The 27,832-nt window shown below is 44.2% G+C and overlaps 1 protein-coding gene across 2 annotated transcripts in view; it reads left to right on the top strand.

The window, feature by feature from the left end:
* Window positions 1-27,832, top strand: part of WDR49 (WD repeat domain 49) — a 95,513-nt gene that overhangs the window by 65,028 nt on the left and 2,653 nt on the right. The window contains exons 12-18 of one of the 2 annotated variants that reach the window (XM_053390449.1): window positions 6,766-6,915; window positions 12,804-12,991; window positions 15,183-15,380; window positions 17,152-17,336; window positions 19,755-19,864; window positions 21,217-21,363; window positions 27,630-27,801. In XM_053390449.1, coding sequence (XP_053246424.1) covers window positions 6,766-6,915; window positions 12,804-12,991; window positions 15,183-15,380; window positions 17,152-17,336; window positions 19,755-19,864; window positions 21,217-21,363; window positions 27,630-27,775 — 1,124 coding nt within the window. In that variant the 3' untranslated portion in view covers window positions 27,776-27,801. Of the gene's footprint in view, window positions 1-6,765; window positions 6,916-12,803; window positions 12,992-15,182; window positions 15,381-17,151; window positions 17,337-19,754; window positions 19,865-21,216; window positions 21,364-27,629; window positions 27,806-27,832 lie in introns of both variants that reach the window. The other variant, XM_053390450.1, reaches the window with a different exon arrangement.

The following is a 27,832-nucleotide window of genomic DNA, read 5'->3' as shown; positions in this document are numbered from 1 at the left end:
TTTTGTGGAGATATTTATTGAGACATTTTTCAGGCACTGTAACAGGTACTGGTGGGTACACTGCCACCCGCATGGTCCACATTTTCAACTCCTCCACAAAGCAGGAAACTGCCCACCATGGCCCTAGCTCTGAATGTACTGAAGATGCCTGAGGCATCTTTCTAGACCAGTGTTTCCCAACCTTGGGTCTCCAGCTGTTTTTGGACTACAACTCCCATCATCCCTAGCTAGCAAGACCAGTGGTCAGGGATGATGGGAACTGTAGTCCAAAAACAGCTGGAGACCCAAGGTTGGGAAACACTGTTCTAGACCACCCAGTGGAATCTGATTCCACAGAGGTGGACCAAGGCAGGTTAGACTGGAGCCATGCCTCTCCACAAACCTAGATAGTCACCCCAAGGGACATTCGCTTTATCCCGAGGGTGTGGGAGAAGCAGTGTGGAGAAGACAGATCCTAAGATTCCCTGGGATAACAAGCTGCACATGGAGCTGATAATCTGCACTATCAGTCCAAGAATAATTTGACAAGTATCTGCCCCTGGTGCCAGGAGTTGTGGCAAAATGTTCCTTATCATATGGGCAGATGTTACACACAATCAGTTCCCCGTGTGGTTGCAAAGCTGCTGCAAACAAGTTATCCACTTGGTAAATGATCGTTTGTTTTCACCCTCCTAGCACCCTAAGTCTCTCATTCTGTGGGACCAACCAGGCTAGAAAAACTTTGATCTATGAAATCACTAATAATGAGTTCCAGCTCTGGGATTGTTTATGCCTTCGCTGCGTCAGAGTGACAAAGTGTCGGCAGCGAGTTTGCTCTTCCTTGGGATGGGGTTCGCTAATTCCCCATCGCTCTCAAGGCTATTGCTTCTGTTTATTGTCCCGGATCTACGTCAGCGTTTCTTTATATCATTACCTCCAGCAGGGAACATTCCCTTAATTTTCGCCTTCTTTTGGTGAGGGGTGATAAATAATTGCAGGCCACCCTCCCGGAACAGAGCCTCGCAGAGCTTGCCTGCCACCCCCTCCTTTGAGGCTGTTCATAACCTGAAAAATTTCATTTGGTTGAAAGTCTTCACACTCTAATGGTTATCATACATTAAGCGCTGTGCTAGCAGGCAATGCGTAATTGTTCCCTCCTCTAAAAACCACAGCTTCCATTATGGAAGAAATACTGGCGGATAAAGTGGGGTGGGGGGCAGAAAGGGGCTCTGTAGCAGTGAGAGAAACTAATGTTACAGAGGGCTTTGACAAATCGTTTTAAAATGTTTCTTATTTAGGTTTCTTGACACTTCTCCCAAGACAAATTTTAAAAGGAAATATATATATATATAATCTTCTGAAATCCCGCTGTCTAGGTTGCCTATAAAACACTAGGCAGAATGATATGATAGGGCACTTTTGATCTATTGCTTCTATGTCAGCCACAGGAAAGGAGGTTTCACCCTTCCTCCCTTTTAAACACCCAAATGGGAGAATGCTTAATTTTCTCTGTATAAATAATCCCTAGATCTATCTAGATGTGCCAGGAACAAACCCTAATGGATATGAATGCAATTACTTTGTTGAAGGAAGATTTCCCGAATGCTTGAGAACCTAAAATGCAGCGTGGAGATTGTAATGAGCTAACAGGACCATCCGTCAGCCCAATTCAGTGGATCTGGCTATCATCAGGCCGTTGTATTCTAGACCAGCATCATCGTTGTTGTTGTTGTTTAGTCGTTTAGTCGTGTCCGACTCTTCGTGACCCCATGGACCATAGCACGCCAGGCACTCCTGTCTTCCACTGCCTCCTGCAGTTTGGTCAGACTCATGTTTGTAGCTGCGAGAACACTGTCCAACCATCTCGTCCTCTGTCGTCCCCTTCTCCTTGTGCCCTCCATCTTTCCCAGCATCAGGGTCTTTTCCAGGGAGTCTTCTCTTCTCATGAGGTGGCCAAAGTATTGGAGCCTCAGCTTCATGATCTGTCCTTCCAGTGAGCACTCAGGGCTGATTTCTTTAAGAATGGATACGTTTGATCTTTTTGCAGTCCATGGGACTCTCAAGAGTCTTCTCCAGCACCATAATTCAAAAGCATCAATTCTTCGGCAATCAGCCTTCTTTATGGTCCAGCTCTCACTTCCATACATCACTACTGGGAAAACCATGGCTTTAACTATACGGACCTTTGTTGGTAAGGTGATGTCTCTGCTTTTTAAGATGCTGTCTAGGTTTGCCATCGCCTTTCTCCCAAGGAGCAGGCGTCTTTTAACCAGCATCATTACAACAACATGTTTTGGAGTCCTATGAGAACTCCAATGGTGCTGGCCCAAGATGTGGCCTCTATTATAAAATAGGGGTCAAACCAGTCCCTTTGGCAAGGTTTGCTGCTCAGCTAAGTGCTCAACATCTGCATCTTTGATGAGTGAGCTTCATTTTAAAAGAGTGAGCCCCATTGCTGTAGAAACAAATGGGTAGGCCTTTCCTCACCTGGCTAGTAGGTAGAAGAACCTACCAACCTAGCAGTTTGAAAGCATGTCAGTGCAAGCAGATAAATAGGTACCACTGTGGCAGGAAGCTAGATGGCGTTTCCATGCTCTCTGGTTTCCATCACGGTGTTCTGTTGGGCCAGAAGTGGGTTAGTCATGCTGGCCACATGACCCAGAAAGCTGCCTGTGGACAAACACCGGCTCCCTCTGCCTGAAGCAAGATGAGCGCCATATTGGTGTTTCACAACTTTAACCTGTTGCAGGATCTTAGCCAGACCCAGTTGAATATAGCAGAGCATACACAGACTTCCAAAAGCAATCAGTTGCAGGGAAGCAGGATGAAGCAGGAACAAGACGCTGCTACTAGTAACTTGGTTACTTAGAGGTGTTTATTATTTACAGCAGGTTTACAAGTTACTACATACAAGATACAGACATGGATCTTAAACTCTCTCTCTTAACAAACTCCAAACGACTCTCAGAACACAACACTGACCAGCCAACTATCCAGCCAAGGAAGGTCATTAACCATCATGCCTATGTGGAGACCTCGATCAATAGCAGAGTTTTATCCAAGGTCCCATATCTCTAGGCAGAATAACACCCCCTGCTCAGTCTTCTTGGCCTTCGGCCAACTCTTAATTGCCTCTGTCGGAAGTTGCACATAGGCAAAATCCCAACATGCCACACCCCATAGTCACCTTTGACTGGGCTTAACCATCCAGGGGTCCTTTACCTTTTACCTAGAAGAACAATAGACAGAGTTGTTTGTGATAGCTAGAAGCTAAATGTTGGAAGATGGAGAAAGAAGCATATCTTGCTCTGTGCTGGTCTTTGGGGCTCCCTTGGAAACCTAAAAGGGGGAGGGGCAAAATCTATGTGAGTGTTAATGTTGTGAGCGCCTGTGTCCCATTCTCAGGTGGTATATTTGTGTAAATAAAACCATATATCCTAAAGATACCATAGTCTTCATCGACCTTCATTCCAAGGAAGCTGTACCCTGGGAAGTGCAGTCGTCCATGGAATCTCTCGCTGCTTGGAAATACGAGTAGAGCATAGCAATATTATAGCCATTTCCTAAAATCTGCTTGCATGCCTGCACAATTTTGTAGTCATATATGAGGGAGCCTGTGGCATTTGCCTCCTAGGTGGGTCATAAGGAAAGGGTTAAATGAGTGTGATGTGATTGGCCAGTGGGAATGCAAGGGAGGAGTAAAAGTTAGAGTGGGAGGTTTTGAAAGTTAGTTGAGTTTTGGGAATTGAAGAAGGAAGAGGAAAGAATAGGCAGTGGGTTGGTCGAGTTGTATTGTGAGAGAGGAATTGTCAGGTGGAGTCAGATAGATAGTTGGGGATAATTAGTGTGAAGTTGTTAGGAACTAAGATTAAGAAACTGTCAAGAAAAACTAACTGAAACCATAAGCTTGTTCCTGCATTTAAAAATAAACTTGATTATTTGTTTATGTTAACAACTGTCTGGACTCCGTGTGTCCCCGTGAGAAACGGGGTGGCGGCAGCGAAGAAAGCAATTACAGTGGCGGCACAGGGTCAATTTGTAGTCATATATGAGGGAGCCTTTCTACCAAACTTCCCCAAATTTAAAAAGCAGTGAGAGGCTGTGGAAGTTTCCTATGTTGTCTAACAAAAGGCAGGCCTTATTTCCAAAACTTATCTTCTGATTTGCTATGCAGCGGCAGCAATTTTATAGTTTTGAACCCATAGGCCATAACAAAACTGAACAAGCATATAAACCGAGGATGGCATGTAGGAATGAAATCATTTCAGAACTGAGCAAACATATCAAAATGCAAATGATTAAAATCAACAAATCTCCTTGTAAAAAAGATGTTGCCTTCTATGCCAAAGAGGTATTTTAAAAACTTTCGGCAGTAAAGGTGAAAGAGTCTGCTTGCTCAGAAACCCACCTCTCCCCAATTGCAATGTGAGTGACAGTTCTCTCTAAAATAATAAATATAAAAATTCTATTTGCAAGGAAGTGGGAATGCTAACTTCTTTAGGTATAATATAACGTAGGGGTAATTAGGCAAGGGGGAGAATTTCGGTTCAGTTTGCATATTAAAGAGTGTTCAAAATTTATCAGTCAGTCCTTCTTCCCAGGGAACTGGTTGGATGCTTCTTGAATTTCAGAGTGTAGCTTTCTAAGTATGTGTAAGAACGTTTTCTCCTCCTGCCTACCCATGACCTCACCATTTTCCACCTTCTTCTGCTTTGTCCTTGGGTCTATTTCAGATAAGAGGAGCCCTGCTGGATCAGGCCAAAGCTCCATCTAAGCCCAGCATGCTGTTCTCATAGCAGGAAACCCAATAGCAGGATCTGAGCATGACTGCAACTCTCCTCACCTGCGATTCCTAGCAACTGGGATTTGGAGGAACAGTGCCTCCAAAAGGATTAGCTGCTCTTTGTAAAGCATCCCATGCAACAGGGATAATAATAATAATAATAATAATAATAATAATAATAATAATTAATAATAATAATTTATTATTTATACCCCGCCCATCTGGCCAGGCCTCCCAAGCCACTCTGGGTGGCTCCCAACAGAAGCAAAAACGCAATGAAACATCAAACATTAAAAACTTCCCTAAACAGGGCTGCCTTCAGATCTCTTCTAAAAGTCAGATAGTTGTTCATTTCCTTGACATCTGATGGGAGGGCGTTCCACAGGCCAGTGCCACTGCCAAGAAGGCCCTCTGCCTGCTTCCCTGTAACCTCACTTCTTACTGTGAGGGAACCACCAGAAGGCCCTTGGAGCTGGACCCCAGTGTCCAGGCTGAACGATGGGGCTGGAGATGCTCCTTCAGGTATACTGGACCGAGGTCGTTTAGGGCTTTAAAAGTCAGCACCAACACTTTGAATTGTGCTTGGAAACGTACTGGGAGCCAATGTAGGTCTTTCAGGACTGGTGTTATATGGTCTCGGCTCGGCAGCCACTCCCAGTCACCAGTCTAGCTGATTTGCCAGTGTGATGTCCGTGACAGACTGTCCAAGTGTCCCTATTTTCCAGGGACCTTTCTGTATTTACAGAAGCCATCCTGGTTTCTGATTTGGTCCTGGAATGTCCCACTTTTCCTTAGGACGTCCCTATTTTCACCAGAGAAATATTGGAGGGTATGGAGTTATGTAACCCCCGAGCCAAGGAGATAAGTAACTATACAACCTTCAGAAGATATCTGAAGGCCGCCCTGCATAGGGAAGTCTTTTAATGTATTCTTATGTCTTCATATATGTTGGAAGTTGCCCAGAGAGGCTGGGGTGACCCAAGCAGATGAACAGGGTGGAAATAATAAAATTATTATTATGGAATAGAACGTCCCTGTTTTCAGTGGAGAAATGTTGGAGGAATTGCCCTGGGTGGACCTGCAGAGTTTTTCCTTGGTGTGGAAAGAAGCATTCTATTGTGGCCAGTAGAGATGATGTCAGGGTGAACTGGTTTGCGGTTTGTGTGTGGTTCCCATGACAGCTTCTCCTGGTTGCAAATGTTCCCTGTGGGCCCCAGAATGTTACTGACCCCCATGTACAAAATTGGCTCTACATAATAAATCAATCACACACATACAACATGAGAAATGTGCAAAATGGTATAGGTTTTATAGCTCAGGGATGGGCGGGAAAGTACATTGGGACCTACTGGTAGTTCTCTGGTGATTTGCAATAGATTGACCAGGGTTTTTGATTCCCAACAATAGCAAGTGTGGAATAGAAGGAATTTTCCTGCTTAAATGGGGTTGCCCAAATGGGAATTGGAAAAAGAAACCTTAACCAGGAATGGATGGCATGGTACTGAAAATACGCTCAGAAGCATCCAATTCCAACAGTATTTCGTAGCTGGTAAATCCTGAGGTTCTAATGAAAAACAAAATTGATCTGGCAAGCCTAAAATCTGCTTGCCTCTGTAGTTCTTCAGAAAGCCAGCTTACATTTTTTAATATAAAGAAATGCACGTTCCTAGTTGGCATGGCTGCATTTGTTTTGGGGGCTTTGGGTGAGAAAGTTGCCAAAAGGGAAATTACCGCTGGCACACAGGTGGGATCTCTCTCCCTGTCCCTCCCTGCCCTGGGGTTTCCCTTCCAGCAGCTCTCATGCCAAGCTCTGCAAACAGCTTTTTAAAAACCCAAAGGAGTTCTAAAAGCAGTTTTGAGACAGCTGCTGAGAGGGGAAGTCATAAAAAAATAAGCTGAAGTGCGTATGGAGAAAGCACCTGTGCTTGGGGAGGTGGCCACTCTTGGCATCTCGAGAGCATACATTTCTTTTTTTAGACCCTAATCAGGAGCTTCTCTCGCAGGCTCTCAGATGCAGCGGAATGTAACTTCTGCTGGCAGGCTGTCCTCCAGAAGACACACACTATCTGCAGCTGACTACGCCAACTCTGACGAGAACTGTCATTCCATTACTAGGCTCTTCTTCCTGGAGGCGAGGAATGTTTCAGTGTCAGGTAAGGGAAAGGCATTTCATTTTCTACGGTCATTTGGATGAGGGGTGAGAAAGGAAGCTGGACCACTTGACCGACCCTGCTGAGAGAGCAGCCAGCAATTCCTCTTCCTCAAGTGTCACCTCGGAAGAGCAAAAGGTGTTCTATCGGACTGCAGAGCAAGGGAGAGGTGCGAAGTAGGACCACTCCATCGACTCTGCTGAGAAACAACTTCCCTTTGGCGCTTTCTTTCTCTGAACAGTTTTCATCCCAGCTTGTTTTCATAAGAATACCATATTTTTAAGAACGTGCTTACATTTGATTCCCCACTCCCCTTTTCCTTCTGTGCATTCTTTTTGATTGTAATTCTGAGAGCAGGGACTGGCTGGTGTTGTGTTTTTTAAAACCACTCAGTAAGCAGCTCTGAGAGCTTTTCAGCTGAAGAATGGTGTAAAAATGCTTTTAATAAAGAAAGTGTGGATGGATGCCAACTCAGCCTACAAAGCAATCCTAACTACAGGAAGCCAGCATAAATTAGACCAGTTCCAAACTTTGTTCAGGAGGAATATGACCAACATCACCCTTTTTTCTGGCTAAGTTCTGCTGGGTTGCTTGGACACATGATGGAGCTGGAAGAGTTTTGGAATAGGTGAAAACCTCTCCTTGCCCTGACACCACAGCCTTTTGGGCGGACTTGTGCTGGTGTAAATTACACTGGCTTAAGTTTTGCTGACTGAGCCCTCGTTGAGGAAAGCCCAAGATCTGCCATATCCCAACTCTCTTGACCTAAGGGTTTATGTTTACAAGTGACAGCAGGATTACTCCCAGTATTGGCCAAAATAGTCACTGATGGTAGGAGGCTTTGACCCCTGGCCTCCCACCAACTCATTCCTCTTCCCCAGAATGTGGAAGTTTTCTTCATAAAGTAGATGATTCAAGTTTCTTAACCTTTCATGACTACCCTTTTCTGCAGCCTTTCCTCTGGATCTACAACGATGTCCTTTTCGAGATGGGAGCGACCAGGTTCTGTAATGGGGTTGTGTCACAGATTTATATAATGGCATTATGAAAGTTGCTCTTTAATTTCCAGCCCCTTCCTTGCAATTCCTAACACTGAGATTGCCCTTTTCACTGCAGAAGCAAAGGCACACCTGCGTAAACGCATGTGAGACATGCCAGTTACGGAATACCAAATAACACTACCAGAGAAGAGCTTCTTCCTTCTTCTTTTGGGTTAGGAGCCATCTCTTATGAGCATTCGGAAAGGAAACCTTTTTTGCAGCCCAATGCATACCTTCTCTCGTGGGAAGCCTTCCAGACCCCTGCAGAAAGGAAGACTGAACTTTCTGCTCACCAGCTTCTTAGCAGAGTTAAAACCTGCTGGGTGCTCCTTTTCCAGCATGTTCACTATAGGGAAGTCCTGGTGAAGCAGTCCTTACCTGCCTCTTCTTATCCCCCCACCCTCCATCTTGCCACCTGACCACCCCACCTTTTGACTATTGCGGATATTAAATATTGCACAGTTTGAAGCGACTGGAAGCATAAGAACTGACTCCTTTGGAAATGAAGCATTGCCCAGACCCATGAAAATATCATTTAAACTCTTACCAGCAGAACTTTCTTCAAAACAGAATTAAAACATCAAAAATATCTATGCAGTATCTTGCACTGTCTAGCACAGGCTCAGCATCTTACAAAATATGAAATAATCCAAACGGACCTAAAAGCAAAGGTGTCTCTCTCTCTCCGACCTGCTTTTCACATGTGACTGACAGCCACCCCCCTTTCAAGATGGCAGATTTGCAATTCAATACCTTTATCACTTGATCAAAGGTTCACTCTCAATGCAGAGTAGAGAAACAATCAACAGGTAATTAACTAGTTACAGCTCGGAGTCCTTTCGAAAAACTCTTGTGGAAAACCCCCAGTGTTTGCAATACACATTTAGCCATACTAAGCTTTCATTAATACATATACATTTTTCATTTCTGTATGAATTAAAACATTATACTTAACATTGACAGTCCTAGATCATTCTGGGTGGGCCAACCTGGTCTGGAGCTATCTCAATCCAATCCAGTAGAGGCCCGAATCAGGCTGGCTCAGTCTGAGATCGCCACCGCTCCTCAATTCTGCCTCCAAATTCTAACTTATTTTTTGGTGTTTGGCTTTCTCCTCAGTCTTGCCTCCTGATTTGCCCCATAGCTCCTCTTCCCTTCTCCTGCCTCCCCCCAGATTGTTGCCCATGGCCGAGACCTAAGAGAATTGAGCCGACTGTCCCTGAGATAAGACTGCAAATTCCAATAAACCAAATGAGCAAATGTGTAGGAGAAGGCTGTTTGCATGCAGAGAGTCAAACTCACTATTGATTTATACCCCTTGCAAGCCAGCAAGGTGCTGCAGGATGTTAAGTCATGATAGAATTTGGTCCAGTGGGGAGTTTTGCAGCAGCTAATCTTGAGAGTATAAAACCGTTTCTCATCTTAGCAGCTTTTTTCCAGGTGTTTTCTGAATCAAATTATCGTTATTTCCCTCCAAGGCAAATTGGAATCTTTCTGCAGATTTATCTGCAATGATTTGGGAAATCTGTTGCCTTAAGGGTTTATTTAGGGTTCTTCGGTGTCCATAAAGAACATACAATTGACAAGAAGAACTTTGGTTTGCCAAAGAGAAAACCATTTACATAAAGATTTACAGTCTCGTGTGAAACTTTTGCAAATAGAAAAATAAAAGGTTGTGAAAATGAGTTCCCAAGGCCCAATTTCTTTTTCCTGTAACTTTTTTCAGTTTGGGGAGCCAATGGATTGAACTGTATTTCACTGCTGCTGGAAAGCTGCAGTATTAAAATGGAGACCAAAAGCCAAACAAACAAAATACAAATCTAACCAGGTTCATGCCCAGTGGGAGAATTGCTTGTGGTTAGAGAAGGACAGTTGCATTGAGAAAGTTAAGCACAGAAAGTGATGCACAGTGCCGTTGTACTACTCTCAAGCAGGACACGCTAGAAAAAATAATAATAATTCAAGTTCAAGGCTATAATCTTAAAACTCTGGGTACACTCACACGGGAGCAAATGCCATTGGACTTACCAGGACATGCATCCAGGTGGCATGGATATATTTTTTATTTTAAAGTTTCATGCCCTGCCTTCCAATCAAGCAATTCTCAGGGTTTATTATCAATAGACTGAAATATACCACACAAACACAAGCATGCCCCAGCAACCCTTAGCCATCTTGCCGATGAATGGGTCCAACAGATGTTTTCCTTTGGTCCTGCTGTCCCAGGTTGACTGATATCTGAACCTGAGTGCTCTTTCTAGGAGGGGTGGGGAAGCAATCACTTTACAGCCTCTCTCTCACACACATACACACACACACATTCAGGGGTGGGGAACCTCTCTCAGCCTGAAGGCTGCATTCCCTCCTAGTCAACCTTCAATGGGGCTACATGCCAGCTGTCTGGAAACAAAAGTGGGTTGAGCAACAAATGTTAACATACCACACTTTTCCATGTATAAGACGAGGATTTTTTTTACTGTAAAATAATGTTTAAAAATGGGGGTCGTCTTATACACAGATAGTGCATAGGGGGGACTGGTGATTGGTGCAGCTGTGAGCTGCATCTTGTCAGCAGTGCTTTGGTATGTGATTGTTGGCTGCGGCAAGGACTGTTTTTGATTGGCTGCTGCTGCGGTAATTTGGTCTGTGATTGGTTGTTTTGTCAAGGGCTGCTGTGGATTGGCTGCCGCTGCGGCTCTTGGGTGTTCGATTCCCGTCTGCTGTGGTCGAGTGGGCAGACGCTTGTTGGGTTTTGCGAACGCGATTGATTGTCAGGGGTTGTTAGTCGGGTCAGTGATTTTATGCATCCCCCCCCCAAAAAGCTCAACAACCTTGGGTAATCCCGCCCCCCCAAAAAAGCTCCACACTCTGGGCAATGCTCCCCCCAAAAAGCTCAACAACTTTGGGCTATCTCCCCCCATTTTCTTAAATTTGAGTGCTTATACACGGGGGCATGTTATACACGGAAAAATACAGTACTTGCCCATCTCTCTCTCTCTCTCTCGCCTCCACTTAAGTAAGCAAGGGCACGAACAGAGTTCAAGGGCTAGCCAGGCAAAAGCACACAAGGAGAGCGCAAATCAGCATTACACAATACTGACTCCCATAGGGCATTATATCCCATGTTTCTCCTGTGGATGGGGAGAAGGAGGAACCTTAGTTCAATGGCAGAGCAAATGCTTTGCATACAGAAGGTGTCAGGTTTAATCTTCAGCAGGTTTCTGAAGTAACACAGTTGGAAAACACCCTGGAATTATTTGTATCAAAATGGGAAGTCCTCAAAATGTATTTAAAAAATAATTATAGCAGCTTAAATTCTGTTGCAGCATTTGATTAATTTCAGTAGTAGTTTTAAGAAGACCTAAGACTAACTAAGAAGCAGTTTAATCATGATAATAGTTTGTATCGGCAACAAGCTTTGTGTACAGTATTTGAACCAAGGAGTAGACGGGAAGTCATTTGTGTTTTTCATTTGGTTTTGTAATAACTTTATTTACTTTCTGTACGGTATGGGTGTAAAGGTTGTCTTTTTCCTTTTTCCTTTGTTCGTTCTCTCTATTTCTGTAATAATTCAATTTTAAAAAAGAAAGAAAAGACCCTGGAGAGATGCCCTGGATGACCACCACCTGTCATTCAGACCAGACAACACTAAGATAAATGGTCTGACTCAGTTTAAAGCAGGTTCCTATGTTAATATATGTCAGGAATGAGAACAGGAGTGGCTAACTTGTGACCTTCCAGATGTTGATGGATCCCAGCTCCTATCATCCCTAACTATGGGCCATGCCAACTGGCACTGATGGGAACTTTGCGGCAGATGTTAATATTATGCAGCTTCAAGCGACACTGACACAAAACGCCACATATATTAAGTATAATAGAAACATCACCACCCGACCCCACCCCCACTCACCTTTCACCCCCTCCACCCCTTCCCCCCTCTTCTTCCTAATGTCTCAACAAATGAAACTGATCTGTAAAAAATGTTACTGGGGGGGGGGAGAGAGACATTGCACATACTTTTGTAAACCAAGAAAATATTTAATAAAAATACATAAAAAAATATTGTGCAGCTTGAAGTGACTGGATGCACAAAATGGACTCCTTTTGGGAATAAAACATAAGTCCATAAGTTTAATTAAAGCTTTACCTGCAGAACTTTCCTCAAAACAGAAGAGAAAACAGTAAATGATACACCCAAAATATCCATAAGAACATGTGCAAGTCCAGCACAGGCTCAGCTTCTTATAAAATGTGAAAGACTCCAAAAATCAGAGGTCATTCTCTCTCCCCACAATCTCCATTTTGCCTGGAGAGGGTCGTTTGCACATCCTTACTTCCACAGAGCCCTTCTTTTGATCCCAGCATCACAATTCTTCTGAGGTAGATCAGGGGTTGGCAAGGCTTACCGGGCACGGGCCAGATCACTCCCATGGAGATCCTCCATGGGCCGGGCTGGTGCAGTGCAACGCCGAAAATCGCGGCTGTGCATGTCCGCGGCTGCGGAAATCGCTTCTGCGCATGCCCATGTGCAGGTGCAATTTTCGGCATCGGGGCATGCACAGAAGTGATTTCCGGTGCCGTGGACATGTGCAGACATGATTTCCGATGTCTGGGCATGCACAGAAGCAATTTTCGCAGCCGCGGAAGAGAGTCCCCATGCCGCGCTGCACCGGTTTAGCACAGCACACGGGGACTCGCCGAGTGGGCGGCTTGGTTCGGGGGCAGCTTGTGGACTGGTTAAATGGCCTCCGCGGGCTGCTTCAAGCCCATTGGTTGCAGGTTGGGGACCCCTGAGTTGGATGTTCCCAGAGCTAACTGGACTAACGCACCATGGTTTTCATGTTTTAGGAGGTGCAAACCTGGTATCCTGTGGAGGTGCTGGTTACGTGAGGTTTTGGAACACACAGAGAGGGAAGCTGCTGGCAGAGTTTGAAGCCCATAGCGGGGTGGGGTCCATTATCATGGCCATTGATCAAAAAAGCCAGTACCTCATAACCGGAGATCTGGTTGGATGGGTGAAGATCTGGAACATAGAGGTAAGTGGAAAGAGTCATACATCAGTCCAGAAGAGGTGAGGCAGACTGAAAAGTAATAAGCTTCTATTCAAAATCATGCCCCAAGCATGGTGCATTTAGTTTCCAGCCTCTTTTGTGTTTCTTTTTTCCTTTTTTAAAAAAGTATTATCCGATGTAAATCATTCCAAGTAACATAACTAGCAGCACTCCCCCAACTAGGGCTTAGTCAAAGCAGGCTACATAATGTGGTAGTTGAGCCAACGGTCTGACTCAATATAAGGCAGTTATATTTGCCTGTCGAAATTTCCAAGTGGAATTTCCAAAAATTGCTGAAATTTCCAGGAAAACCCAGACATATGGCAACCCGTGTTGGAAATGTTGATTTTTTTTCCTGGCAAAATACCTTACACATAGCTCAAAAACCTCTCTCTTTTTGAGATTTTGCCAAAAAAGTTCAACAACTTTGGCCAAAAAAAGCTCAACAACTTATGTGTCTGGACTTCCACTTTTTGAAATATGGCAATCCTAGCTTAGATGGCTTTAAAAGTCATATTCATAGAGGGTAAGTCTGTTGGCTATGGAGCCTTCATGTCCTCAGGCAGTTTCCCTTTGAATAACGGTTGTCGGAAGGCAAACAGGAGGCTTGCTTGTCGGAAGGCTTTTCTGCCTTCATGCCTTGCTTATGGGTTTTACTGAAGGCCACAGTTGGGGGGAAAAGGATGCTTGACTAGATAGACATTTGCTCTAATCAAGCAGGGATATCTCTGATGGATATAACTGTCTGAGTGAGGCTGATCACATGTGCCTTTCTCAGTGTTTAGGTGAGACTCATTGCACCCATCTGGTTGTGGCATTCAGATGTGCACACAGCAGTGATGCAGGATAGCAGAGTGAGCAAGCAAGTTCCAAGGCAGCAATAAATTAGATGCCAGGAGCTGGAGTCAGGTGTAGGTTAGCAATAAACAATAAAGCACCCAATGTCAGTGAAGTTAACTCTTTATTCAAGGAATCAAAATAGCTCAGACCAAGTGGTCACAAAATCCCTTCCCAGTTGGTCTTGCCCCAAAGAAGCAGTTGTGAGGACTGAAGGCCCCTGCCTTCCCACCACTCTCCTTCCCTGGTTTCTTCCCCAGCAGCCGAAGGCTCCATCATCTTGCATCTCTTTGTTCTACCTCTTCATTTTTCTGGGTGTTCTGGGAGACCAGGGGGAAGGGGAGCTGGTTGCAGCAGGAGCGGGAGACTCCCTGGATTCTTCAGCAGCCTGCCTCATCTCTGTTTCCTAGCCCTCTTCCTCTCCTCCCTCTGAGTCTGGACTGCCCTCTGCCCCAACCTCTTCCTGCTCACTTAACCCTGTTGCCTCTTCAGCTTCCGACACCTCATCCACCTTCAGTTTGCTCCTTCTCTCTCTGACCACTTGCCGTCGTCCCACCACCAACCCCCCAGGCTCTGAGCCTTCTTCCCCTTGGAGTTCCCCAGCTGATGCATACAACCAGTCCATGACAGTAGATGAAGGTGGACATTCTGAGAAGCCTCCATCTCAAACCCAATGACCAAATGTGGCTCCCCAGGCCTCTTTATATAACACTTGAGATGCTCACTAGGCCACACCTCATTTCCCCAGGCGACACCCTTTGTCTGCACCTCATCCATGTCTTCCTTGGGGGCTTCTACCTGCCTGGAAAGTGTCCTTGAAGTGGATGAATGATGGAGCAGTGTGTTTGTGTTGGGTAGAAACCTCTGACTTTTATATGGCTGGAATGTAGCCCATTGTACAAAGGTAAGAGTCACACCCACCAATCTGCCCATTTTTGCCTCTGGTCACACCAACCTCTGGCCCCCCAGAAGCTGCTCAAAGTCCCCAGAAGAATGTGGCCTCCCCAATTCTGCTATAGGCTATCCTGTCTCTTTCTGCACTAGATATGACCCAGTAGCCAATTTCAGATATGCAATGCAGCCCCCCCAGCCAGTGGCGTAGCGTGGGTTGTCAGCACCCGGGGCAAGGCAAGTAATTTGCGCCCCCTAACCCGTGGATTTGCGCCCCTAACCCGTGGATGTGCGCCCCCTAACCCTAACCCCCAGATGTTGTGCCCGGTGCGGCCGGCCCCCCTGCACCCCCCACGCTACGCCACTGCCCCCAGCCAAAAATCATTCCCAAGCCTTGTCCTTTCTTTCTAATAACCTTAGCACTTGCTTCTTTTCTTCCTCCCACAAGGATTACTGCCTTATTTTGGGAGAAAATGTGAATTACCAGCCACCCACTCTGATAAGATCTTTCCAGATGCACGATGATTGTATCACTTACCTGGAGACCTGTGTACGAAACAACTGCCTCTTTATCCTCTCGTCTTCGGCAGACTCCAGCATTGTTCTTACTGATATTTCTGGCGTTCCGTTTGGAATATTTGGGCAGGTAGGAAGGTGGCTGTTTTCACTGTGTTTTTGACATTACTATTTGCTTCCTCTCAGCATTGCACTCATTACCATCATTTAAGAATAAAAAGTTGTCAAGGATTCCTGCGGAGATCTTTCCCCAGGGGAAGGCACATAAAGAGCAATCTCATATATAGTGTGCCAGGTTTTCTCTCCCTTGCCAAAAATACATAAAGCAACAACTCACAGGGACTTTGGCACATCTCCCTGTTAAATGCGCCAAAGGCAATGTTTGAAATTGCAGAGAGGTAAAAGCTTTCCTCAAAGCACATATAACTCAAAGAAATAATTGGATGGGTCGTAATTTGTCTAAATAAAGCGGTGATGTTGAGAGCACTGCAAATCCTGAATGTGAGACACAGCTGATATAAACTCTATGACCTTATTTTTTAATACACTCTCATTGGCTAGCTATAGTGGTAGCAGCTTTTAAGACATCAGCTATTAGGATGTTAATGCCCAACCCGTCTTTGGAGACGAGGGCCTCACATTTATTAAGCCAATTCAAAGTGGTTTCATTATTGGATTGTTCAAAAAACCAGCAACACCACCCCATGGTTTTTGGAAGTCTGATGTCTGGCATATTTTGCAGCTTCAGGCATTGCAACAGCAGGACAATGTTTGTTCTAGGCAAAACAATTTCCAGAGAGGTATGCTTCAAAGAGTGGCAAAAAAACATATGTAGGTTTATCTGACAGGGAAGGAAGCCCAGAATAAAACATAAAGTTATGTTTGATAGAAAAGAAAGAGGACACTTCACTCTACCGGACCTCCAAATCTACTCTGAGGCACCATGTTTATGGTGGATAAAATACTGGATATTGTTGGAAAATACCAGAGTGTTAAATTTGGAAGGACATGATATACAATTTGGGTAGAATGCCTAAGTATGGTAAGGGAAGGCCAAAATGTATAAAATCTTTACAAATTATGTGATCAGAAAAAAAAAATACAGAGTATGGGAAAAGTACAAAAATCTATAAGAAAAGAAAACACCAATGTGGATATCCCCAACTGAAGGAAAACAACAAATATGGATAAACAATGATTAACATATAAAGAAATCCTAGATCTTACAGGACAGGAACCAAGGCTGAACAATCCTGAGGAATAAAAAAATGTATTAATGCATTGGTTACAGATACATCAGATTAACGAACTGTTTAAGATAGATTAGAAAATTGGATTTGCAGAACAAAAATCCCAAATTACAGTGGATTTATTAGAAACAAAAATAAAAGTATTATCAAAAATGAGCAAACTGCTGCTAGAGTGGGAAACAAAAGAGGAATTTGTGAAATCAAGTATGATTAAGTGGACACAGGAATGTGGGTCATAATATTAATTATGAGCTATGGGAGAATTTATGGAAAGTAAATATGAATTTTACCGCGTGTTACTCATTAAAAGAAAATATTATGAAAATGACCCACAGATGGTAGTCAACACCTGCCAAACTAGCAGAAATGTTGGGACTGCAGCCTTAGTCTGCTGAACAGGAGATGGAACACATAGACCCTCCACCAGTTCTCTGATGAAAATATGGACGTCCTACCATACCCTCCAACATTTCTCCAGTGAAAATAGGGTCGTTCTAAGGAAAAGTGGGACATTCTGGGATCAAATCAGAAACCAGGATGGCTTCTGTAAATCCAGGACTGTCCCAGAAAAATACGGACACTTGGAGGGTCTGAGATGGACCTCTCTTGCGAAGCTCTGATGAGTGTACTGTACCCTCTGTTCCTTCTTAGGAAGGACATTGGAGGATTGGAAATCATGTTCCATCGTTCCCCAAGGAAGAAAATAAGTATGACGCAGAGGAAGCGGATGATAGTAAAAAGAACACCGTATCCTTGGTTGAAGAGGAAGAGTCTCCCCCTATTCCAGTGGAACAAGCTGTACCTGTTACAGAGGATAACGACAACTTCACATGTGTGTAAGTAATTTCCCTAAAAGCTTGATTTACAGTGACACGTTTGGAAAAAGGGAGGCTATTAAGATAGAGCCAAAGTATATAATTATCAGGAGCTTCCTTTCAGAGAGAATATTTTAAATAGGCCTGGCCAGGAGATGGATTTCTTGTAGGAGATCAGAATCTTCACCCCACCAGTAGCAGTTTTTCCTTGGGGTCTAAGTCAGAAAGGTTTGAGGGAGAAAAATATGATGCTGGAGAAATTCGTCTGGGAGTGTTTGGGCCATCAAGTGAAGAGAAGCTGTTTCCTCTAAGCTTTCAAGGTAGGTATTAGCGGCTAGTACATGTTTGCTGAAATGAGCCAACTCTACAGGGCCTGAGAGCTCCATTTTGTAGCAGATGCCCTTTTGACTTCAGAGGTATCTCAGGATGGCAGCCAGGGACATGTCCTTCTTCATGGTGGCACCCAAGTAGGGATGGAAGAGAAATTCTATTCAGTTTGCATTTAAAGGCACATCTACCTAATTTGCACTCCCCCAAACACAGCCATCCTTCAGATTTTTGCCATGCTGTTTTCTAGTCAAGTAATGTCCACAGAAATGCATATACTAGGATAATGTATGCATTAAGAAGCATAAATTAGTAAAAAAAATAAAAAATACGCGACAGTGCATTATATCAGGAAGTGTTGCGTTGCAGAAATGTGTATATTAGGCAATGCAAACAGATGTATATTAGAAGAAATTCAAACTAAATTGCTGCTGAATTTTCATGAGAATGTGGTTTTTTAAAAACCACAAACTAATGTGGAAATGTGGAGAAATCAAATTCCCCAGGTAAACTCACATGCCATCCTCACTTATGCAATAAGTTTGGGTCCTGGAACAAGGCTCTCTTATTTTCCAAGAAATTGTAACTGGTAATTATTGTGATGCATCCGACGTTTAGTTCTGGCCACCCAATGCCTTTTCTCGCCTGATCCTGCGTATACCGTACAAGGCAAGTATTTCCTTTGGCCCCTGACAAATAGCAGCCCAATACATTGCAGCAAAGGCTTTGGCCATGGCGTAAAAGCACAGGAGCAGGGCGAGGAAGGAAGGTGGCAGTCCTGTGTGCAGATATTCCATGACAACGTGCTGTGTTCTGCTTTAGAAATAGGTTTTACAGCATCCTCATTTCATAGCAGCGATATACAGAAATACCCTTTATGACAAACTGGTCTAATTTTGCGCTTCTAACGGCTGAGAGGTTAGAGGTGTGAGGCTCTTTGATTCCGAATGAGCTCATACATTCTAAAATGTATAAATCTTTCATGGGGCTTTGTAATGTATACTGTGCCAGAGCATAAGAACAGTAAAATTAAACTCTGGCTAAGTGCTTCCTCAGTTTTAAATAACTTCCTTGATGTAACATAATGAAGCCTTTGTATTATTAAACATTTTAATAACCTTGGGCGAAAGAATGTAACCTTCCTATTCTGCCACAGCCCCCCAGGGAATAATTCCTATGACCCTTTTGCCTGGAGCTTGATGCGCTTGGGCAGGAAAAGATGCTGAGCACAGCAACAATTGAGGATCCACACAGCAGGATCGGTGCTGATGGTTGGTGTGCAACCGGTGTGCTGGTTTCAGGAGACTGATTTGCTCAGTGTCGTCTCATGTCCTAAGGCAGGAATGGGAAAGGAATTTGGTTTTCAATGCACCCCCTGCCCAATTTGCTCTGACCAAAACAATATGCAAACTAAAGCAAGGCTATTCTTCAAAACACACCCTCTGATTTTTGTGGTGCAGTTTCCCAACCCAAAAAAGTCTACCAATTAAGTGCACGTATTAGGAGGAATTGTGTGTAAAAACGCATACATTAGCAAAAATGATACCGAGGTTTAGTTGTTTAAATAATTAAGACCGCAGTCCTGTGCACATTTATCTGGAATTTAGCTCCATCGGTGCTGACTCCCAGCTAAATGTGCATAGTACTGGTGCCGCAAACCAATTAAAGATTTATTTTGTTCATTTAAAATATTTAAATATATTGAAGCCTCTTCTGTGAAGAAGCCTTGTCTCTTGACAATTCTTTGATTTAGCCTTACAGCGTGGTCTCAAACTTTAGGTTCACCTCTGTCTCATCCTGTTTGGGTGTTATAGGAATCCAACAACACTCAGCATTGGTGCTATGAAATATTTTCTTTGGTTGCTTTGTTTGATTCATTCATCTGATTTGTTCAGCCCTGTTAAGCCGACTGAGAGGGATGGATAGTGAACTCCACTTCAGGGTAAACATACCATTTGGCCTCTAATCCTAGTGCTCTATTATACCATTAAATAAGAGTGGATGCATCTTCAGAAGTCGTGATCCTTTGTACACAGAAGGTCAGTTCAGGAAAACTATAAAACAAATTGTGGAATGTCAGCTCATTTTGCTTCCTGATTTCTGTCTGTCCAGGCTGAATATATGGGACAACACAATATTAGGTAAAAGATACAAAGAGGGGAAAACACAGAAGAGAAGAAAACATACCCTCTTCAATAGAACTGCTGTGATAAAGCCAACAGGTATGTCATTAATTGGATGAATTCAGCAACATTTGGGCATCTTAGTGGATGCAGCCAATCTGTTGGCTTAAAGCAAGGGTGAGCATCCTTCAGCCTAATGCAGGACAGCCTTCAGTCCCAAGTTCAAAAGCAGCCTCAAGGAATCCATTCAGACTTGGGGAGAGGCCATAGCTCAGTGGTAAGAGCATCTGCCTTGCATGCAGAAGGTCCCAGGTTCAACCCCAGCATCTCCAGGTAAGGCTGGGAGAAATTCCTTGCCTGAAACACCTGGACAATAGTGAGCTAGATGGACCATTGTTCTGACTTGATATAAGGCAGCGTCCTATGTTCCTTACCTATGGCAAGAGCCACCAGTCCTTGTTGAGTTGAGTTTGGAATTGATATCCCGCTTTATCACTACCCCAAGGAGTCTCAAAGCGGCTAACAAGCTCCTTTCTGGTTGGGGAAGAAGAAAAAGAAAAAGGAAGAAGGGATAGGCTTCTGGCCCCACCCATTCCTGACTTTGACCCTCCCACAGTTGGCATGTGACTTCTGATAGATTGCACCTGAGGGAATCAGGCCTACAAAAGAAAAAATGGTTGCCCATCCCGGGCTCAAAGAAATGAATATTTGTAGAAATCGATATTCGTAGAAATTGCTGCTACTGCTATGGGAGTTTGGAGTTTTGTGAGAGCATGGGATGTCCCACACTGGGCCTGCATACAACGTGGGCTGCTGATGTATTCCATCCTTGATGCAGCACCTCACACCCAGTGCTATTTTTCAAGGAAAAGAGGGGCCAGAACTCACTATGAATGTCTCCCTTGTTCTCCTATAACGGTAATGGCACCCACCTGAGAGGTGAACCCCTGCTCATACCTCATAGAATGCCATGCCTTCACTCCCCTCTCATTTTGCGGGGGGCAGGATTGGTTTGGGGGATGGAATGCAGGAGACTGTCACTGGAAGGAAATAGCTGAAAAGCCCCAGCATGGCTTGTTGGATCCCAGCCAAGGGGTAAATTGCAAGAACTAGTCAAGATGGGAAACCTCAATGAAAAGAATCATATTTATCTTATGTAAATGGCAGATTTCGTGACGTCTGCTTGGAAAACTTGCCTGTTAATTAAAATTAAGGGTTATGGCCCTCCCTTTCTTAATGCAGAAGATTAAGAGTTTTCCTTGGCAGAACTTAATAAAAAATGGCCAGTGAATCTCGCTGCATATGTATCTGTGTTTATCCAGCTGAATATTTCTCAGTTGTGGAAGTGGCATAGTATGATTAGGCACAAAACATTAGCTTTGCTTCAACTGCAATTGTGCTGATATGTGAAATGATTTTCTGCCTTTGGAATAATCCTCTGGTTTGAAAAGTTGTATTTAGGTCATTAAATATTGAAGCCCTGGAGGAGACGACAGAAATGAATGAGAGCGACTTTCTTCTGCACCCTGACAAATACTTTGGGGAAAAGTTGGCGGAGAAGGACTCTGAAGATTTAAAGCTGCCTACCCTTTCGGCAAGTAAGTAGACCTTCATTATATCCTCATTACTCTAGCTCCTGCTAGCAAGAGGCAAAAATAAAGGTCACTAGCTTATCTCTCTTAAAAGAAAGTAACGGTAATAGGAAAGTCTAGAATTTATCACTTGGCCACTGGCAAGCCTTTGAGGATGTGACAAGCCAGGAAGTTGCTGGAAGCAGGCAATCCAAGCCGTAAACAAGGTTGGCATGTTAAATATGTCACTTGCCGTGGTCAAATGGTTAGGGCGCTTGCAGAACAAGCCTGGACTCAAGCTGTGACCACTGAAGAATCAAAGGGTATGGTGGATGCTCAGTTACTCTGCTGGGATAGGAGATACACTGCTGCCACCATGACAGATAGTATTGGGCAGACAAATGAATATACTGTGCATGGTTAAATGGTGGAATTTGCTCCCATGAGATGTTTTCTGTACATGCAACATCTTGTGTGAGGTGTTCATCATTGTTATCCAGGGTGGCCTGAAGCGGATGTTGAGCTTGTGGTCCAGTCCCTGCCTAAAGTCTTCTTGAGTCAGCCACAGGTGGATTTCAGAACTGCTAGACTCCTTTGCTTTGTAGCTTTGCCCAGCCAAAGATACAAGGGCCATTTTGCTGGCCAGAGCAAAAGTCTCCAGGAAGGAGCTCCAGTTCATGGGCAGCCCCCAAGTAGGAGTGGCGGGAGAGAGCTGCCTCTTGCTGTTGGTAGCTGATTAAAGGTAAAGGTACCCCTGCCCGTACGGGCCAGTCGTGTCCGACTCTAGGGTTGTGCGCCATCTAAGAGGCCGAGGGCCAGCGCTGTCCGGAGACACTTCCGGGTCACGTGGCCAGTGTGACGAAGCTGCTCTGCCGAGCCAGCACCAGCGCAGCGCACGGAAACGCCATTTACCTTCCCACTAGAAAGCGGTACCTATTTATCTACTTGCACTTTTAGGGGTGCTTTCGAACTGCTAGGTGGGCAGGAGCTGGGACCGAAGACGGGAGCTCACCCCGCCGCAGGGATTCGAACCGCCGACCATGCGACCAGCAAGCCCTAGGCACTGAGGTTTTACCCACAGCGCCACCGCTGTTGGTAGCTGATTACTGGAGGTCTTTTGCATGAACACAAAGGGGCTTGATGAATTGCTTTATCCAGATTCCATTGAGCCCAGTACTGGTCAGCCTGACCCACCGCAGATCTGCACAGGCTGAAGTGGTGCTTTCCCTAGGCTTGCTGCCCAAGATCCTTTCTGAGCCTGTGTCTTCCCTTCCACAAAACAACGGCATCACACCTGTTCCTGGTTTCTTACCCTCCCTCCCTTCTTCTAGCTAGTTTTTAAGGGAAGTCCATTCTTTTTACTCAAAAACAAGCGAACATCTGCCCACACTGAATTCTTTAACAGCAAACATCACTTAAAAAAAATAAAATAATTGTTGACAAAAGGCCCTTCCACTGCACCCAGAAGAATTCCACTTATTTCTCTCTCTCTCCCCTTGGATAATTTTTGAACGTGATTTCTCAACACAAGTACCCTCAAGGATGGGCAACCACAGGTCTGAGGGCTGAAGGTGGCACTCCAAGCCAGGTCACACACACTTCTAAGCCACTCCATCAGCCCTTGATGAGTGTTCTTGAATTCTGATAATGTTTCCTGCTTGCCTGGATGGAAGAAAAAGACGGGTGCATTAGAGTGTGCAGAAACTAGCCAACTTTCCTTGCTGGCATCTCTCCATCTTGAGAGACAATGGAGTGCAGTTCTGGGGCGGAAGTCAAACTGCTGTGTTAGCAGCTCTGAAGTGACCTCCTCAGGGCGCAAGCCTGGGCAGTGTGTCTGGACATCCTGAGTTGTTTGCTTACGTGGTCCATAGGAAAGTTGAGAAATATGTTTGGTACCAGCTTGGCTGTAGGAGTTGCTGAAAGGAGGTGTACATGCCACTATTCTTTTTTTTTATTTTATTTTTTTTATTAAATATTTATTGGCATTTTCAAGAAACACACAACAAACAAAAACAAAAAATAAACAAAGCAACAAAGAAAAAAAACACAAAAATACATAATATTCAAAACTAAACAAAAAATTAGAAAAAACACATAAAGTTTCTGATACTTATTATTCTTAACCTTATTTCTCAGACCTCCTCACACCTCCCCTTCTTGTATTCCAATTTAAATTGTCAGTTCAGCAAGTCCTTAACATATTTCTTTACCTTAACTTAAACATTTGTTATAACATACTATTGTTTTACTTTACTTCTTTTTTCCATTTCCTCAATTTATTTTTAACAGCCTTATTTTCAATTAATTTAAAAAGAAAAAACCAATTTTACCTTATTAAAATCACACATCAATACTTATACCTCATTAATTATTCTTAAACCTTTTTCCTAAAGTCGACCAAAATTTCCCTTCCACGATTTACCCAATTTCCTTACCACTAACAAAATATAAAAAGCAAATTATCCTTATGTACCCTTTGGATTCCCAACCTCCACCCACCCTTTTCCCGGTTCCAGTCCCCAACCAATATCCATCAGTCTTTATGTTATTTATTTAGCCTGGAGATCTCACGTCCGAGGCCCTTATATCTCTCTCAGTTCCTTTCTGCCGGTCTCTTTGATAGTCCTTGATGTTAAGCCCCAAATCTCGGAGGGGCTCCGGCCCAACAGAATCCATGTTGCTTCCAGCCAGTCCTCCATACTTAAAAGCAAAGCCAATGGGGTGCTCCAACTCTTGTTTCAAATTTCTTTCAAATCCAGATGTCCCCAAAGCTCCAGCTTTCACCTTCAACCAATTTGTAATCCTCAGGTCTTCAGATCTCCTCCAAAAGGGATCTCTCCACTTTCCAAACTCCCATTCAGACCAGGCTTTCCACATCCAGTTTTTATTGTCCTTTTTTATCATCATGTCAGGCCTCATATTGTAACTCTCCTTTGACTCCTGCAGATCTCCTGCTCCTCCTTCATTTTCTTCAAAAACAACATATTGCTCCATCGTATCTGCACTTTCAGTTTCATTTATTTGTTCAGTTGAATAGGCTTCCTGTTTCAAGTCCTTATCAGGCTCAAAACTGTTGTTTACTGTCCAGTGTAGTAGTGATACCTTTGTAGACAAAGCATTGTATTCATCTTGCAAGTTTCCCAAGAGAACGAGTGCTCTGTCCAATTCTGCTTGGATTTTACATACTCCAGCCATTTTTGTGATGTAGTGTCCCTATTACCCCTCTAGGGGGATTTTAGTTCCTTAATGTTCCTTTCAGCTCAAAACCAAAAGTCCAGTTATTTTGTATCAGCCCACCTTATTTTCAACAAGTTATACCAAATAAACCAGCAAAAACAGCAGAAACAATGTTCTCTTTTTCCAGCTGACAACTAGCTGACTAACAGCTCACTTGACAGCTGTCAAAATCTTCAATGCAACAGGCTTTCTCATAGGACGTTCCCGGGTCTCGGGGGGGGGGGTGAAATTTCAGCTCCCAAAATTCTTTTTATCCTCCAGTAAATCTTCTTATAATGTCAAAACCGTGAAGTCAGGATCTTTCATTAAAAAACAAGAAACAGATTCTCTCGACCTTAGCTGCCCAGTCCTTTGCTTTAAGTTGTTTACAAAGAGGGGGGGGTGAACTTCCTTTTTAGCCCCTTCCCGCTCGTTCCAAATCCAAAATTAAAAATTTTTTAAGGTTCCAATCTCCGTATTACTCACGGGTTTATATTTTAGAGTCCAATCGGTCTTGGAAGAAGTTGGCGCTCTCTGTCAATGGCTTGCGGCTTCACTCCGTAGGCGAGGGAGTACTCTCAGCACCACGCCTCACCCTGCCTCCGTTCCGAAGCCTTTAAAAAGGCTCCGTCGCGGATTGGGGGGGCGCAAATGGTGCCCGCCGAGTCTCTGTGTTCACAGGCATCCGCGCCTGTGATTTTAAGGGTCTCCGCTTCGCCGCAGCGGCCAGACCCAGACGCTACGGAGCCGATTCCCTCCGGAGCTCGGAGGGAATCCGCCATTAAACAATGGCGTACATGCCACTATTCAACCGTCTTAGGCACTCCACCCTGGATTTGTGTAGGGTCTACACCTTAGTCCTTTCTTCTCCTGAATATGTCTCTCAAGGCAGCAGAGGGATAGGATCAGAGTTTTCCTTCTCCTGGATGGGCTGCCTTCCTAGGTTGACAAGCCCCACCTGCTCCTTAGCCTACTGTACAAAGGTAAATTTTGTATTCATTGGTCTACTCACCTTTGTCTCTAGCTATACCCACCACTGGAAAGTGGCTCCCTGGAAGGTTGCTCAGAAAAAAATGTGGTTCTTGGGCTGTAAAAGGTTTCCTACCCCTTTGTTGATTGATGGAGAAGAGTTGTGGGGACATCAGAAGAAGTGTTTAGCATAGTGCTGCTCAGAAAGGACTGCCTTCATGACAGCAGATTCTTCACCAAAGGCTTCCTCAGATCATTTGTAGGCTATAACAGTGAATGGAGCTGGTGCAGGAGAAAGGCTATTTTCATATCTCAGCATCAGCACTCCTGACTTGATAGAGGGAAAAATATATCTTCCAGCTAGATAAGAAGAGGCAACAGAGAATTAGATGGAAAGCCCCCGAGGGGGGGGGGGAAAGGAGAGAATTAAATGGGAGTTTATGCTGATGATTCAGCACAGCCCAATGACAGCCCCCACATGGCTCCAAAAAGCAATTAAAAAAATTACAATATAATCCTTTTGGAGGCTGGATCAATTCCCAAAGAGCTTTTTTGACTAGCCAGGTGCATGATCTCAGTTGGCAAAATGCTGATTTTTCTTTGCTGTCGTTAATCTTGCCAGAGTTTTGGATCTTTCCCTGCTCCCCAGGAGCTTTGGATACAAAACGCTATTATTAAATTTATATGAAGCACTTCAGAATTTTTCTCATTAATCCTCCTGAAACTCCTGTTTTAGGCACTAAATAAGCTAACTGAGACTAAATAAGCTTTCATGTTAACTTTCAGTAAGGAGTTTGCAACCATTAAAGATTCAGAAGGTTTTTGTTTTGGTATCCAGGGTGATCAATCTCTCATTGTCATAAAAATGTGTAAACCTCAATGTTTGCTTTGGAAGTCATATTACTATGCAGTTTGAGCCCTTCTCCTCACCCTTAAAATGGATGGGGGTGAGTGGAATATTCAAGTGGGGAAGAATACAGCCTCTGAGATGAAGCTCTTTCATGCACCAACTGGACAATATAATTTTGGAGTCAGTGGTGAATCCTAAGTCCTGGATTTGTCTGCTCACTTGAATAGGCACATGGAAGCCTATGTAGCTGAAGTTATGGTTCAGCTGCAGCCACCTTCTTATTCACATACACAGAAATCTAGGTCTGTGGTTTGTGTGGCCTCCAGTGGGTGGGCCAACAGCAGGCAGGAGATCAAGGAAGCAGTGCTGGTTGCAGGTGTTTAACTCGGGAGGGAGAGATGCTTCACAAAGCACTTTAGCAAACTGTTCTGCAAAGCATCTCCCCACTCTTTTAAAAGGGGATGGAGATTGACAAAGGGGTTGGCAGGGTTGGTGAGTGAAGTGAGCTGTGGCAAGGCTCCTAGTAATTCTACAAGGAAGCGGGTGGCGCTGTGGTCTAAACCACTGAGCCACTTTTGCTTGCTGATCGGAAGGTCGGCGGTTCGAATCCATGCAGTGGGGCGAGCTCCTGTTGCTCTGTCCCAGCTTCTGCCAAGCTAGCAGTTCGAAAGCACACCAGGGCAAGTACATAAGTAGGTACCACTACTGCGGGAAGGTAAATGGCATTTCCGTGTGCTCTGGCACTCATCACAGTCCTCCGTGCACCAGAAATGGTTTAGTCATGCTGGCCATATGACCCAGAAAGCTGTCTGTGGACAAACGCCGGATCCCTTGGCCTGAAGCCAAGATGAGCACCACAACCCCATAGTCGCCTTTGACTGGACTTAACCCTCCAGAGGTCCTTCCCCCTCTTTTTTACCTTTAATTCTACATGAATGGAATTTTATATGAGTGGTATTATTTGCCAGCTGGATACGTACAACTTAACAGCTGTCATTCCCCAGCATTTTGGAGCTTATGTGAACACAGAAAGCCCTTAACAAAACATGTTAAAGCAAAAAGGATTTTTGTTTCTTAATTGCTATAGGATGACGACTTACCAATAAATAGGCTGTGTTTTGTATTGCTTTCTTCCTCTCATTCATTTTCATATTCACCACAAGTCTTCTCTCTTCCTCTCTCTCTCTCTCAAAATAAAGATGAACCGGTCCAGTTGTAATGGGGTTATTTATTAATTTTCTTTATTTTCGTCCTGTAGCCCTGAAAGCTGCATTTGATGAAAAGAACTTATTCCCCAAAGAAATTCTGGACCGTGAAAAAAAATCAAGGCAGCTGCATGAGGAAATGTGCAACAGAGGCAGGATAACAAACGAGAGAAAGCAAGGGAAGTTGAAAGGAAAATGAATCAAGCTTTGCTTCAAAAAAAGGAGGTAGGTATGAAGGATGCCACCTGGTGATGAC

The sequence above is a fragment of the Podarcis raffonei genome, chromosome 5, assembly GCF_027172205.1.
Source record: "Podarcis raffonei isolate rPodRaf1 chromosome 5, rPodRaf1.pri, whole genome shotgun sequence".
Taxonomy (NCBI): domain Eukaryota; kingdom Metazoa; phylum Chordata; class Lepidosauria; order Squamata; family Lacertidae; genus Podarcis; species Podarcis raffonei.
This window is presented reverse-complemented; position numbering and strand designations above follow the sequence as displayed.